At 43.1% G+C, this 12,334-nt stretch overlaps 1 protein-coding gene across 6 annotated transcripts in view; it reads right to left on the bottom strand.

The window, feature by feature from the left end:
• Nucleotides 1–742: 742 nt before the first annotated feature.
• Nucleotides 743–12,334, bottom strand: part of C8h11orf65 (similar to human chromosome 11 open reading frame 65) — a 28,829-nt gene continuing 17,237 nt past the window's right edge. For all 6 annotated transcript variants that reach the window (XM_006243077.5, NM_001024265.1, XM_063265464.1 and 3 more), the window contains 4 exons: nt 11,111–11,241; nt 7,923–8,093; nt 4,947–5,002; nt 743–1,130 (listed from right to left, as the gene is read on the bottom strand). In XM_006243077.5, the coding sequence (XP_006243139.1) occupies nt 1,000–1,130; nt 4,947–5,002; nt 7,923–8,093; nt 11,111–11,241 (489 nt within the window). In that variant the 3' untranslated portion in view covers nt 743–999. The remainder of the gene's footprint in view (nt 1,131–4,946; nt 5,003–7,922; nt 8,094–11,110; nt 11,242–12,334) is intronic.

Raw genomic sequence — 12,334 nt, 5'->3', positions numbered from 1 at the left:
CTATTCCAGGAAAACAGGAAATAAGACACTAGTCAAGAGCTAAAAGGTAAGATACAGAACTATTCCAGGAACACAGGAAACATAAGACGCTGGTGAAGTAAAGTCTTTCTTGATGCACCCTTAATGCACAGAAAACTCAAAAGTGACAGATTGGAGAATCGTACCAGCTAAAGTGCTCATGCAAAATTATAAGAATGGAGAGACAGCTTACAGGTTTTAGGTAAAAACACTTGCCAACTATTCATCTAAAATTTAGAGTCAGTATCAAGAATACATTTAAAAAACTTTAAATGTTAAGCCATCAAAACTACAAGATGCTGTCATGCTATAAACAATGCACATTCTCAAACACCAAACACAATGCGTGTGTCAATATAGGGGAAAGCAAATTAGGACAGGCAGAATGGATCTGGTGTGTGGCTCAGCAGTGTCACTTCTGAGTGTCTCCAGAGAAGTCAGAGTACCAAAGACGTTCATGCACCCTACATGCACTGCGGCACCACACACCCAAAAGTGCCAAACAACCAGATGGACAGACAGCAACCGCTCTGAGTTGGTTGGTACATGTCGTATACGTACTGTGAAATACACCATTCTCCATGGTCGTGTAGATTGAAACACTTCAGCGGACACTTCAGGAAGACAAATGAGTGAGGGCCATTTGGAGATGGCGTGTTGGAGCGTTCGGTGATGAGTGGGCCCCGCGCTGAGCAGCTACCCTGTGAGCAAAACTATTTGAAGGTTTTTAATCCCCAAAAAAGTATCTTTATTTTAAGTATAACTGTCAAACAACTACAGTTTCTCAGAATGCCAGGAGGAACTATACATTGTCCAGGGTAGTATTTCTTCAGTATTCCTTAACTATAAGTAATACGTACACAATACGTTGTAATCACAATAAGTAGCTCTTGGCTTTCACTGGGAAGTGGGCTTGATGGGCCATTGCTGAGAAAAGGAAATTCTTTATGGTTCTTTATCTGCCAAACATGGAACCAGGTGTTAAAGTAGTGGTTTTATATAAACATTTTCATAGAAATCACCATCATAATATATTTTCTCCTCTGACTCCTTTGTTTCATCCTCATAGATCTTTCTCTGTAGGCTCTTCTGTATTCGTTGAAGCTTGGCATCTAAAGAGAAATATAGTTAGAACAGTGCCCTGCTGGCTGTGGTGGCGAATACCTTCAGTCCCAGCACTCAGATGCAGAAGCAGATCGATCTCTGAGTTTGGGGCCTGCCTGATAAAAAACCATGTTCCAGGACAGCCAAGGCTAAACCATGGTTCAAACAATGAAAATACACACACACACACACACACACACACACACACACACACACACACACACACACGTCTTACTCTATAGTCCCGTTGTCCACACTTTGAGCACATGTCCTTATTGTATTTTAACAGAAACTCTAAATGCCCCAATCTCTGTTCTACTTTAACCACTGTGTCTCTATATAGGTCTCTGCAGGGCCTCAGCTCTAGGTATGGCCTACTAATAACTGCCTGTGTAGTTTGGGCCAATCACTTGTGTTCTGTAAGCCCAAGTCTTCATCTGTAAAATTAAAGATAGTGGTAGAGCGGGGCTGGGGATTTAGCTCAGTGGTAGAGCGCTTGCCTAGGAAGCGCAAGGCTCTGGGTTCGGTCCCCAGCTCCGAAAAAAAGAACTAAAAAAAAAAAAAAAAAAGATAGTGGTAGAGCCTGCTTCATGGTGTGTGTGTGTGTACCCCCATAAAGGCCAGAGGATGAGGGAAGGTGAGTTTCTCTACCGTACCGCGTATTTTATTCCTTTGACTGGATTGTTCATTGATCAGTAGCTACGATGACTGACCAGTGAGCTCTTGGGGTCCACATGTGTCTACTCCCTAATGCTGAGACGATGAGCATTCCCAGGCTGCACCTGGCCTTCCTTACAAAGTGCCTCAGGTTTGCACAGCAAGTGGTCTTATCCACTAGTTAGGCCCTGCCTGATTGTATGAGAATTAAATGCGATGGTGTATAAGGTTTGGAAACAATGCTTTGTAATTCACTATGGCCACTTCCCTCTGTGGACCTGCTCTGGATACCTCCACACCCCTGTGCACGAACGCCCTATCTTTTTTTTTTTTTCATGTTTTGAGACAGGGTCTCTGTTATGTAGCTCTGGCTGTCCTGGGAACTTAACTATGTTGATCAGGCTGGCGCGAACTTAGAGATCTGCCTGCCCCTGCCTCCCATGTGTCTGACTTTCTCTGGCTCCTGAATGGTAGCATGTATTCTAGTATTCTAGCTGACTAGGCAGCTGTCCTTGGGGCAGTGGAATTAGCATCAAAATACAGATAACTCCAGGGCAAACCACAACATTTCCCCCTTTTTGTCCAGTTAAAAAGCCTTTTCACTTATATATAAATTGAGTATTTATTACCATCCTACAATTTATAAAACATATGATATACTCAACACCCAGTCCATCACTATATCAGTTAAACAGAACATTTAGTTATCCATTCCAGCTTAAGAAAGGTTTAAAATCTATATCTTGGCTAGCTTCTATACTATCTGATAACTATCTAATAAAATATGTATTTATCAGAGTTAAACAGCCTGATAGGCTATAGACTATAATCAGCCTTCAACCCCGTCAGAAATCTGAGAATGACCAAATATCTATACACAAAGGAAGCCTAATACGGCTTCCAGAACTGAGAGGTTGTAGAGACAAATCTCCACCAGCACAGTCCCCTGTTAGCGACATGTGAGCGCAAGTCTTCAGCCTTCTGGCCCAAAATCAACTGACAGACTCTTGAAATGCACATTTTGAAGGGCTGATCACCCTGTCTTGGCAGAGTTTATCAGTCAACTATTCTGCATAATTTGTCCTTTTTTGGACAGTATTAGTCTGCAGATGAAACAGGCAGTTTTGTCCAGTGGCTGCCTAGCCACAAAGTATTGCCTCACCTGGAGGTAGAGATGTTCAAATTCTTCGTTAAATCTGCCAAAGGGGAACTGTTAGGAGCAGATATGTCTCAACAAAAGATAAATAACTTTAAATCTCAAATGCTGTGAATTTCTGAAGTTTTTGAAAACCATCTACCTATATAAGACAATCTGGACTGTTGTCTTTATATCTTAATATTATTTTGAAAGTACTCTCAGCAATATGTTTGCTATTTGGCCCTTAACTCACATGTGTAATCAACTCAGAAGTTTGTAATGACATCAATAGAAGGACTGGTTCTAAACCTTTTTATTTTTTATATTTTTACAACAACATGAGTTCATGTGTGAAAAGCTGTATATTTAAGGCATCCGACCACAGCAGTGTTTCAGCTGTGGATTCTTAACCTGCTTCAGTTTAAAGCATAACTACCTAACACAGACAAACCTTGAGCAAATCATGCCATCTTTCTAAGAAAATGCCAGTAATGGAGCCTGTTTCATATGTTTGCTTGAAAAACCAAGTCCATTCTTAATTGTCATTGCTAAAAGTTCACATTATCTGTTGTATGTAGAGTGGACTCGAGGAATATCAACATGGAAACCATTGTAGACGTTATGAAGGCAACCATGTGGTGGGCCTGGGTGGTAGCAGTGAGCTGAGAGTAGGTGACCAAGCTAATGAAAACGATGGCTCCTGTTGATGGGGAAATGTGCGTTGGGCAGCAGCCTAAGCTCTGTTAAGTGCCCAGCAGAAATCGAAGCTTTATGTTTCACAACAACCCATGAGCTAGGTGTAGATCCTATTTAGTCTTGCTTTACAAATGAAAGAGTTGAACCACTTAGCTTGCTCAAGATCACACAGTTAGTAAACTGCAGAACCAGAACTCTAATCCAGACCCCACCATGTAACCTTAAATAATATAGAAAGCCTATTTTCAAATGACAAGTCATTTATACCTGTGTATGTATATACACGAAAACTCCTGATGCTAAAAGGTTAGCTCCATGGACATACGTTGGAGATTGGTTCTTTTTTTTTTAAGATTTATTCATTTATTTACTTATTTTATTTATTTAATATATATGAATACAGTGTAGCTGACTTCAGACACACCAGAAGAGGGCATCAGATCCCATTACAGATAGTTGTCAGCCACCATGTGGTTGCTGGGATTTGAACTCAGGGCCTCTGAAAGAGTAGTCAGTGCTCTTAACCACTGAGCCATCTCTCCAGCCCTGGAGATTGGTTTAGTGCTTTGATTCAATTGGGAATCTGGGTGTCTAACCGCTAGTGGTCCTTGTCCCCAATTGGCTTTTGATTATTGGTCAATAAAGATGCCAGCAGCTAATTGCTGGGCAAAGGGACCCTTAGAGTTTCGTGGGTTGGGTCTCAGGACGAGGAGGTGATTGCACGAATTGGGTGGGATGTGGATGAGCATAGGAGCTGCAGAAAATAAAGCCAATGAGCCATGTAAGAAGTTGAGTGGGCGGCCACTGGCCACTTCCCCAGTTGGGCCTGGGGTAGCAGCAGAAGGTTTAAGAGTGACCAGCCTAGGCATTTTAGAATTAAGCAGGGTGTGTGTGTGTGTGTGTGTGTGTGTGTGTGTGTGTGTGTGTGTGTGTGTGTGTGTGTACCTTTTATTCTTGAATCCAAAGATTCCCTAGGTGGGTGGCTGGAAGTGTGACCTGCTGGGAGCCAAAGCGGTGTAGCCCAAACTCAATGCTAGAGAGGCATATATGCAGAGAAGAAGAGTATCATTTGGACTCAGACAGATTTTCTATAGAGTATTGCTAAAAGTCGCCTACTTTGGACTGGAAGGATGGCTCAGTGGTTAAGAGCACTCCATGCTTTCCCAGAGGACCTGCATCAATTTGCAGCAACCATTGTCGTAGTACATATTACTATCTACTCTAGTTTCCGGGGACCTGATGTCCTTTTGTGGCCTCCGCATGTACTTCATGCATGGTGGCACACTTAAATGAAGGCAGAATACTCATGCACAAAATAACAATAACTGCTTACCTTTTAGGTAAGCTGAAGAGTTGCTTGTAGCAGTTTCTCTCCAACTTGCGATATAACTGCAACATATTATATGGGCATTAAGTCGACTTACTACTAAATAATAAATTACTTAGCACATCTTAATGATGACATCTTCACTAGTCTCACTGTTTGATTTTCATGACTTGACCACCTCCTAGTAAGTTATATTCTTCTAAGGCCACCCTCCAGGACATGGAGTTAAAAGATTAAATGGAACCCTCTAGGCGTGGTTCATTAATTCCAGTACTCTGAAGACGGGCCGATCTCTAAGTTCAGGATAGCCAGGATGACATAGTAAGGCTTTGCCTCAAAATAAAACAACAGGGGACCTTTTTAAAACAAATTTATCTGTAAGTATAATCCAGATTTTTTTTTGAAGCCTTTCCAAGAAATTACTGACTTATCAATTTTCTGATAGGGAAAAATACCATATTCAAATTTCCCCCACACAATATGTCATTAAACCAACTATAATCAAAAATAACAGAAAGGGGGACTAGAAGCCATAAAAAAGGCAACAGAAGCCACTGCTTATTCCTGCCGTGGGGCCGAGATGCTGATCTCGTGTCAGACCGTTTGTGTCTGTGATCAGAAACACTGCTAGCATATTCCCAATAATCACCCACCACTTCTTGTCAGAGTCCATTTAAAAACTTTGCCTTTTTTATACTTAATTGGAATGAACTGAAAGAAGTTATGTGGTTTGGAAACATCTAAGAAAGATCTTCAGTTACTCTCACCACTGCAGAGTGTGCGTCTGCATCCTACTGCACACAGAAGCTAACAGAAAAGACTGCAGCTCAGAGGTTCGTCCACACCAGTGTCTGCACGGGCATACTCACAAAGACACCTCTGAATAACAGGAAGTTTCTCCCTTGTCATCCTCGGCCTCCTCTGTCTCTTACGTCCTGCCAATGACCGATACCTTGATTCTTCCTGTCCCTTTTTATCTCCTTCTTTTTCCCCGACTTTTTATTGATTCTTTGTGAGTTTCACATCATGCAACCTCAGTCCCGCTCATCTCCCTATCCCCCCGTATCTGCCCTCTACCCTTGCAACCTCCTCTCCCTCAGAGGAAAAGGAAAGCAAACAAGAACACCCAGGCATAGAGAACATCTCGTAGAAGCTCTGGTGTGTCATGGTGTGTCCCACAGTCTATCCCTCTGTCCACACATCTTCACTTGCAAATGTTCATTGCAGTGAGTCATTGGTCTGATTAGAGGTCTCTAGCTTCTGCCCCACCATCGATATTAGATCCCGACCAGGACTCTTCCTGTCGCCCTGTGTCATAAGATCCCGCAGCTTTGGATCAGCAGGACTGGCCCTTTCGCGTGCCCCAAATGTTCACAGGTAATATAGATTTTTGGGGTGAGCCAACACAAAGCCCTGGATCTGGGCCTGGGTGGTGGCTGAGCTAGTCAGCAGCCTCCTTATCTGCACCACAGGGTGAGGTCTCTGTCCTACTCCAGCGAGGCCATCAGCAGGAAGTGGGGCAGGCTCTCCTGTTCTCACACTAGCGCCTTCACTCCCAGGGCCAGCGCCCGGTATGGCCCAGGCATTACCTCCCGCTGTTTAGCATCTCCCAGTTCTTTTTAATTTTTCTCTTTGCCAATGCGATATCCACACTTCCTGTTGTAGCTGAACACGTGTTGGACATTTTTAACAGCTTTGCTATCTTGAAACTTGCTTGCTCTCCCATCCACTCATGAGATGTGTATGGTCTGGAGCTGGTTAGTACACAGCATGTGTACGGCTCGCCATGGTCAATTTTCAAACATCATTATACTGAAGGGACATGCCACACCCCTCACCTACGGCTATCCTATAACCCCGACTCCACAGCCTGAGGAGCCACTAACATACAGTGTCTAACAGTGTCATTGACACCACGCACACACCAGTATTCCCATGTCTTACTACATTGTGTGGACATGCTGCTTTTAAATTGCCTAATCAACCGATGGACACCAGGACATAGTTTGTTCCTCATTATAAAATGTCTGTGTAAACGTTCAGGCGGTTCTTGTGCGGACGTATATTTTCATTTTTCTTTATACCTGCTTCAGAGTGGAATTGCTGGGTTATGTAGCAACATTTGAGAAATTATCAGCCATTTTCCAAAGTGACTGAGCCGCTGCACGATCCTGCCAGCCGGATGTGACGGCGCCACCCTCAGCGCGCTTGCCAACACTGGTCATTGACCATGCTGGTCATCTGATTGGCACTCACTTGATAACTGTATTGAACAGCCGAATTCCCACTGCACAAAATTCTAATGATACCTTTTAATGGCTGTTTATGTTACTGATACAGTTTTTTAATATCTAAAATGACTAGGCCATATAAGTTGAAGCTATTCTTTTTTTAAGCTTTATTTATTTATTTTATGTAAGTACACTATAGATGCCTTCAGACACACCAGAAGAGGGCATCAGATCACATTACAGATGGTTGTGAGCCACCATGTGGTTACTGGGAACTGAACCTTTGGACAGCCTTTTTATTTTTTTTAAGATTTATTTATTATGTGCACTGTTCTGCCTGCAAATATACCTGTCTTCCAGCAGAGGGCGCCAGATCCCACTACAGATGGTTGTGAGCCACATGTGGTTACTGTGAATTGAACTCAGGACCTCTGGAAGAGCAGTCAGCGCTCTTAACCGCTGAGCCATCTCTCCAACCCCCAGAGTCTATTCTTCACATAATTAATCTTATGGTCTTATCCTTGTTTCTAAGTCCCAAAGTAAAACTAAGTAGAATTCGTTAGGCATAATTGCTAAAGTGTACTCTTCTGCCTTACTATAATTTTCTTTCCTCAAAACCAGTTTTTCCTTTTCTTGAGGACAATACTATTTTTGAAGGTTATGTTCAGAGCCCTAAGGTTCAACCTACAAACAGAAATTTTATGAAAGAAAAAACACAGGGCTTTGTCCTCTGAGAACTGCTGTCACTTACTCATCGAAGTTGAGCGTGTTTGTCCAGTTCAGCACCTCATCGACTTCCCATTCCATCACAGAGTCCACTCCGCCATCTTCGATACTCTTGATTAGGCCTTTTGTTGCTTTGTGGATTAGAACTAGTGTCTCACGGTCTGTTACCTTGGCCTCCAGGCTGCCCAGGTAGTACCTGACCCAGGGAAAGCGAGAGACACACATTTAGCACAGGAAGTGATTAGAGGTAGACACCGTTGAGGGGGGTTGTTGTTTATATTATATATTTAAATTATAAATTAAGCTTTTGTTCTATATACTTCTAAACTAAGGCCAGCGTGATAGAATATCCCTGAGGTGACTTAATCACTAGCCAGAAAGATGTCACTTAATTACCTGACACAAGTTTCATGATACAAAGAAAATCTACATCAAATTATGAGTAGAAGAACCTCGGAACTAAGCTAGCTTTCTCATTTTATAAGTGAGGGAGTAAACCCAGGAGGAACTGGGTGACTTCTACAAGACCACGAGGCTAATGGCAGGTAGGAAGGGAGGGAGGTTTGCTTATCCACATCTTTATGTCACATACACTGCATCATTTTCTTGTTTTTCTTTTAAAAGTCCGCCATTTGGGGTGGATGTTTCTGTCTTTTTATATAAACAATTGAGACGTGGAGAAGTCAAGAAATTGTTCAAGTTCAGGAAAGTAGTAAAAATGTGGGAAGACAACATTCAAATTTGACTCAGCGCACCCTCCTCCTATCTGTCTGGTAATATTTTAAGCACTACTTCAAGGTCATTGTTCCCTCCAAACACAAAGAGGGAGAGACATTGGTAGTCGTTATTGAAAACACAGGACCCAGAAATCCATTGAGAAGACAGATATTGCAGCGGCACCGGACTGCTGTCATTACTAGGCTACGCTACGAGAAATGTCTAGAGAAGAAGACCTTCATCTGTGGTAAAAGGAGGTAAAGATGCTTTGCAGCCTCAGTGCCTGAGGAAATAGTAGTCCCACTATGCTCCTCATCCCTGGCCTCATGGCAGTCAACGTGCTGGAAACCTAGTATACGAACATAGTCACTCGGGTGGCTCCATGCTGCCACCCACCAGGACATGCAGAGAAGAATGGACTCCTTCGACTCCACTGCTGGAGTTTATGTCTATGGCCAACAGGGAATGTTGCCAGGCCAACATTCAAAGAGACAAGTTTAGGGAGATGGCTTCTAATTCTGAGAGCTAGTTCATAAAGCTAGCCCAACTGACCCAGCAGGTGTAGACACAGACGTATGGAGAAAAAGTAACACCAATCTTCCAAGGGAGCAGAACTCTAACCACGGACCTAAAGAAATACTAGTGAAATGCTGTAACAAATCTAAGGAAACCTGGGAGATACAGGAGAATTACATACAGAAAATTCAAGGAAATTGGGGAAATTTATAAATGAAACTTTTAGCAGATACAGATCATGAAAAGAATAACCTTCCAAGTGAGGAATTCACGGATTAGAATTAAATGTGCCCTTGACAGTTTCACCATCACATTAAACCAGGAGGGAAAAAAATGAACATAAAGAAAGATCTTTTGTAATATTATAGACAGGGGGTTGGGAGGGATGAAGAAAAACTCCGATAGGCAAGGCAGTGGTATAAAATTTTGAGTTGCTACAAAATGACAGAAAGTAGAAAGACACAGAACCTTGTCAATCAAATGTCTAGCATTGGGCTGGAGAGATGGCTCAGCGGTTAAGAGCACCCGACTGCTCTTCCAGAGGTCATGAGTTCAATTCCCAGCAACCACATGGTGGCTCACAACCATCTGTAAAGAGATCCGATGCCCTCTTCTGGTGTGTCTGAAGACAGCTACAGTGTACTTATATATAATAAATAAATAAATCTTAAAAAAAAATGTCTAGCATTGGTGGGAAGATGTAGCTGTGCAGAAATGGAGGTCCAAGACCCCGACAGAATCTGATACACACAAAAACCGTGAGGATTGCCGTGAGGTGACCAACAGTATGAACAGAGTTCTGTCAGACAAAGACTTTCTGAGACAAGCAGGAGCAGAGGGAACCACCTCGGCACTAGACCTGACCTACAAGAGAAGCTCAGCGAAGACCTATATCTCCTGTAAAAGCCAGGAGACCTGAAAAAAACAAAACAAAAGACAAAAAACCAGAACCCTCGCAGTCTTTGAAAGAAAGTGTAATTCTCCGATTACTGAAAAGCCTCCAAACCATCAAGATAAACAAGGTAGGAAGAAACAGTGCCCATATAACAACTAGGAAAAAGTCAGGAGTAAATTCTTACCAGTAATAACCTTGAATGTAAGCGAATTGATTTCCCAGTCAAAATTATAGAGTATCTTTTCTTTTCTTTTTTTTTTTTTATAATTTTTTTAAACATGTATACATCATACAGCTTTCTGCCTGCATGTATGCCTGCAGGCCAGAAGAGGGCATCAGATCCCATTACAGATGGTTGTGAGCCACCATGTGGTTGCTGGGAATTGAACTCAGAACCTCTGGAAGAGCAGACAGTGCTCTTAACCACTGAGCCATCTCTCCAGCCCCAAGTATCTTTTCTAAATGCAATCCCTTAGTCCTAATCACCTGTGATTGTCCCAAGCAGACTGGCCTCTGGATATGTCTGTGGGGGTTGCCTTGACTGTTACTGGATGTAGAAAGACCCAGACTGCCCTGCTCCACTCAATTCTCTGGGCAATGGTCCTGAGCTAAGGATAAGCCAGCACTGCAGCATTCTTCCATGGTTTCTTTTTTTTTTTTTTCTTTTTCTTTTTTTTTTTTTTTTTGGTTCTTTTTTTCGGAGCTGGGGATCGAACCCAGGGCCTTGCGCTTCCTAGGTAAGCGCTCTACCACTGAGCTAAATCCCCAGCCCCTCTTCCATGGTTTCTACCCCAAGTGATTTCCCTTAGTGATGGACGATAACCTGCAAGCTGAAATAAAATCCTTCCTCCTCTAAGTTGCCGTGGGCAGAGAATAAACCATGTGCTTTGTTTAAAGAAAATGGACTCACAGAGTGTATATGGGTCTGTCTCTCAGGTCTGTGGTCTGGACCGCAGTCATCCCTGCTTTTACACCAGTCACAATGTCATGGTTACGACTGTTCTGTAAGCCTTACACAATTCTGGTTTTTTTTTTTCCTCAAAAATACCCTATATTTCTTTAATAAGACTGAGTCATCGACTTACATTTGCCTCATCCACTCAATTTTTTTAATTTTTCTTTTCTTTTCCAGATCTTGCTTTCTCTTCAGTTTGGAGAAATGAAATTCGCTTTCCTTTGTGCTCTCCAACACTTCGTTTTCAGTTGGCATCCAAAACTATGGCAGCGAAGGTGTTTACAGGGTTAACATACTGACTGTGACGACAATGACAATGTTAACTCTACTCTCTCCAGACAAGAATGCCAATGTGCTGATAGGAATATGCCAGAGAGGATCAGAAGAGAAGACAGACCTTTTCGAGGTAGTTCTAATTACGTTAGGAGCACCACAGAAGCACGTTACAGCAACAGTGACAAACTATGTGTGTTCCGAGGTATTCCCTCAGTTCTTGAGTGAATGGACAGTAAACCTATTCTAAGCATGTCTATCTCACCTCACCTGAACATACCTCCTCCTAGTACTGCTGGCTTTACGGCTCTAATCCTCAAGCCTTGTATCCACCCACAACAGAAGTGCCTGTCTTATGTCCTCCTAGCTGATTATGTTCCCAGTTCCAACGTATCCCCTCTCCTCATGAGTACTAGACAGCGCTGCTGTGTTTCCCCATCCTTTGCCCTGTTTAATCACTTACCACACTGTGCTACAGCATCCTGCCTACTTGACTATCTCTAGGTACAGGCAGCCTCTGTGAGGGAGGACTGTGTGTCTTCTTACTACTGCTCTTGTCGTCTGGAACTAGCCTAACACGTGACAGACATGCAACAAAGTACTGATGGTATTCCCGCCTGGGTCATGTCAAACATCTGAAACATTGAAGCACTTGGTATGTACAGCGTTCTATCATCTGTGTTTTCAGCAGACGGTCAGCAGAGAGCAAATAATCATGGCCTGGTTTCAAACCTGGGACAAGGTTGGACCAGGACAAGGAGTGGAGGTGCATATTTTGCAAACCAAAGGAGACCTGCCTTCCGGTTTCTCCCAGCATCCCTCAGTCCCTACCTGGCAAACCCTGCCCTAACCCTGAACTTTCCAGCCCAGAGCCTGGGCTGCCCTTCCCCCAGAGGCTCCCCCCTCTATAATCCAGACATTTCTGCCTCTCTGTCTCTCTGTCTCTTTCTCTCTCTCTCTCTCTCTCTCTCTCTCTCTCTCTCTCTCTCTCATCTTTTCCTCTTCTCTCCTCTTCTCTCTCAGTTTGCATGCTCTCTTCTCTCTCTCTCTCCTCCCCCGCCCACCCTCTTTCCACATGATG

The sequence above is a fragment of the Rattus norvegicus genome, chromosome 8, assembly GCF_036323735.1.
Source record: "Rattus norvegicus strain BN/NHsdMcwi chromosome 8, GRCr8, whole genome shotgun sequence".
Taxonomy (NCBI): Eukaryota; Metazoa; Chordata; class Mammalia; order Rodentia; family Muridae; genus Rattus; species Rattus norvegicus.
The sequence above is the reverse complement of the archived record's forward strand: the minus strand, read 5'-3'. Positions and strand labels throughout refer to the sequence as shown.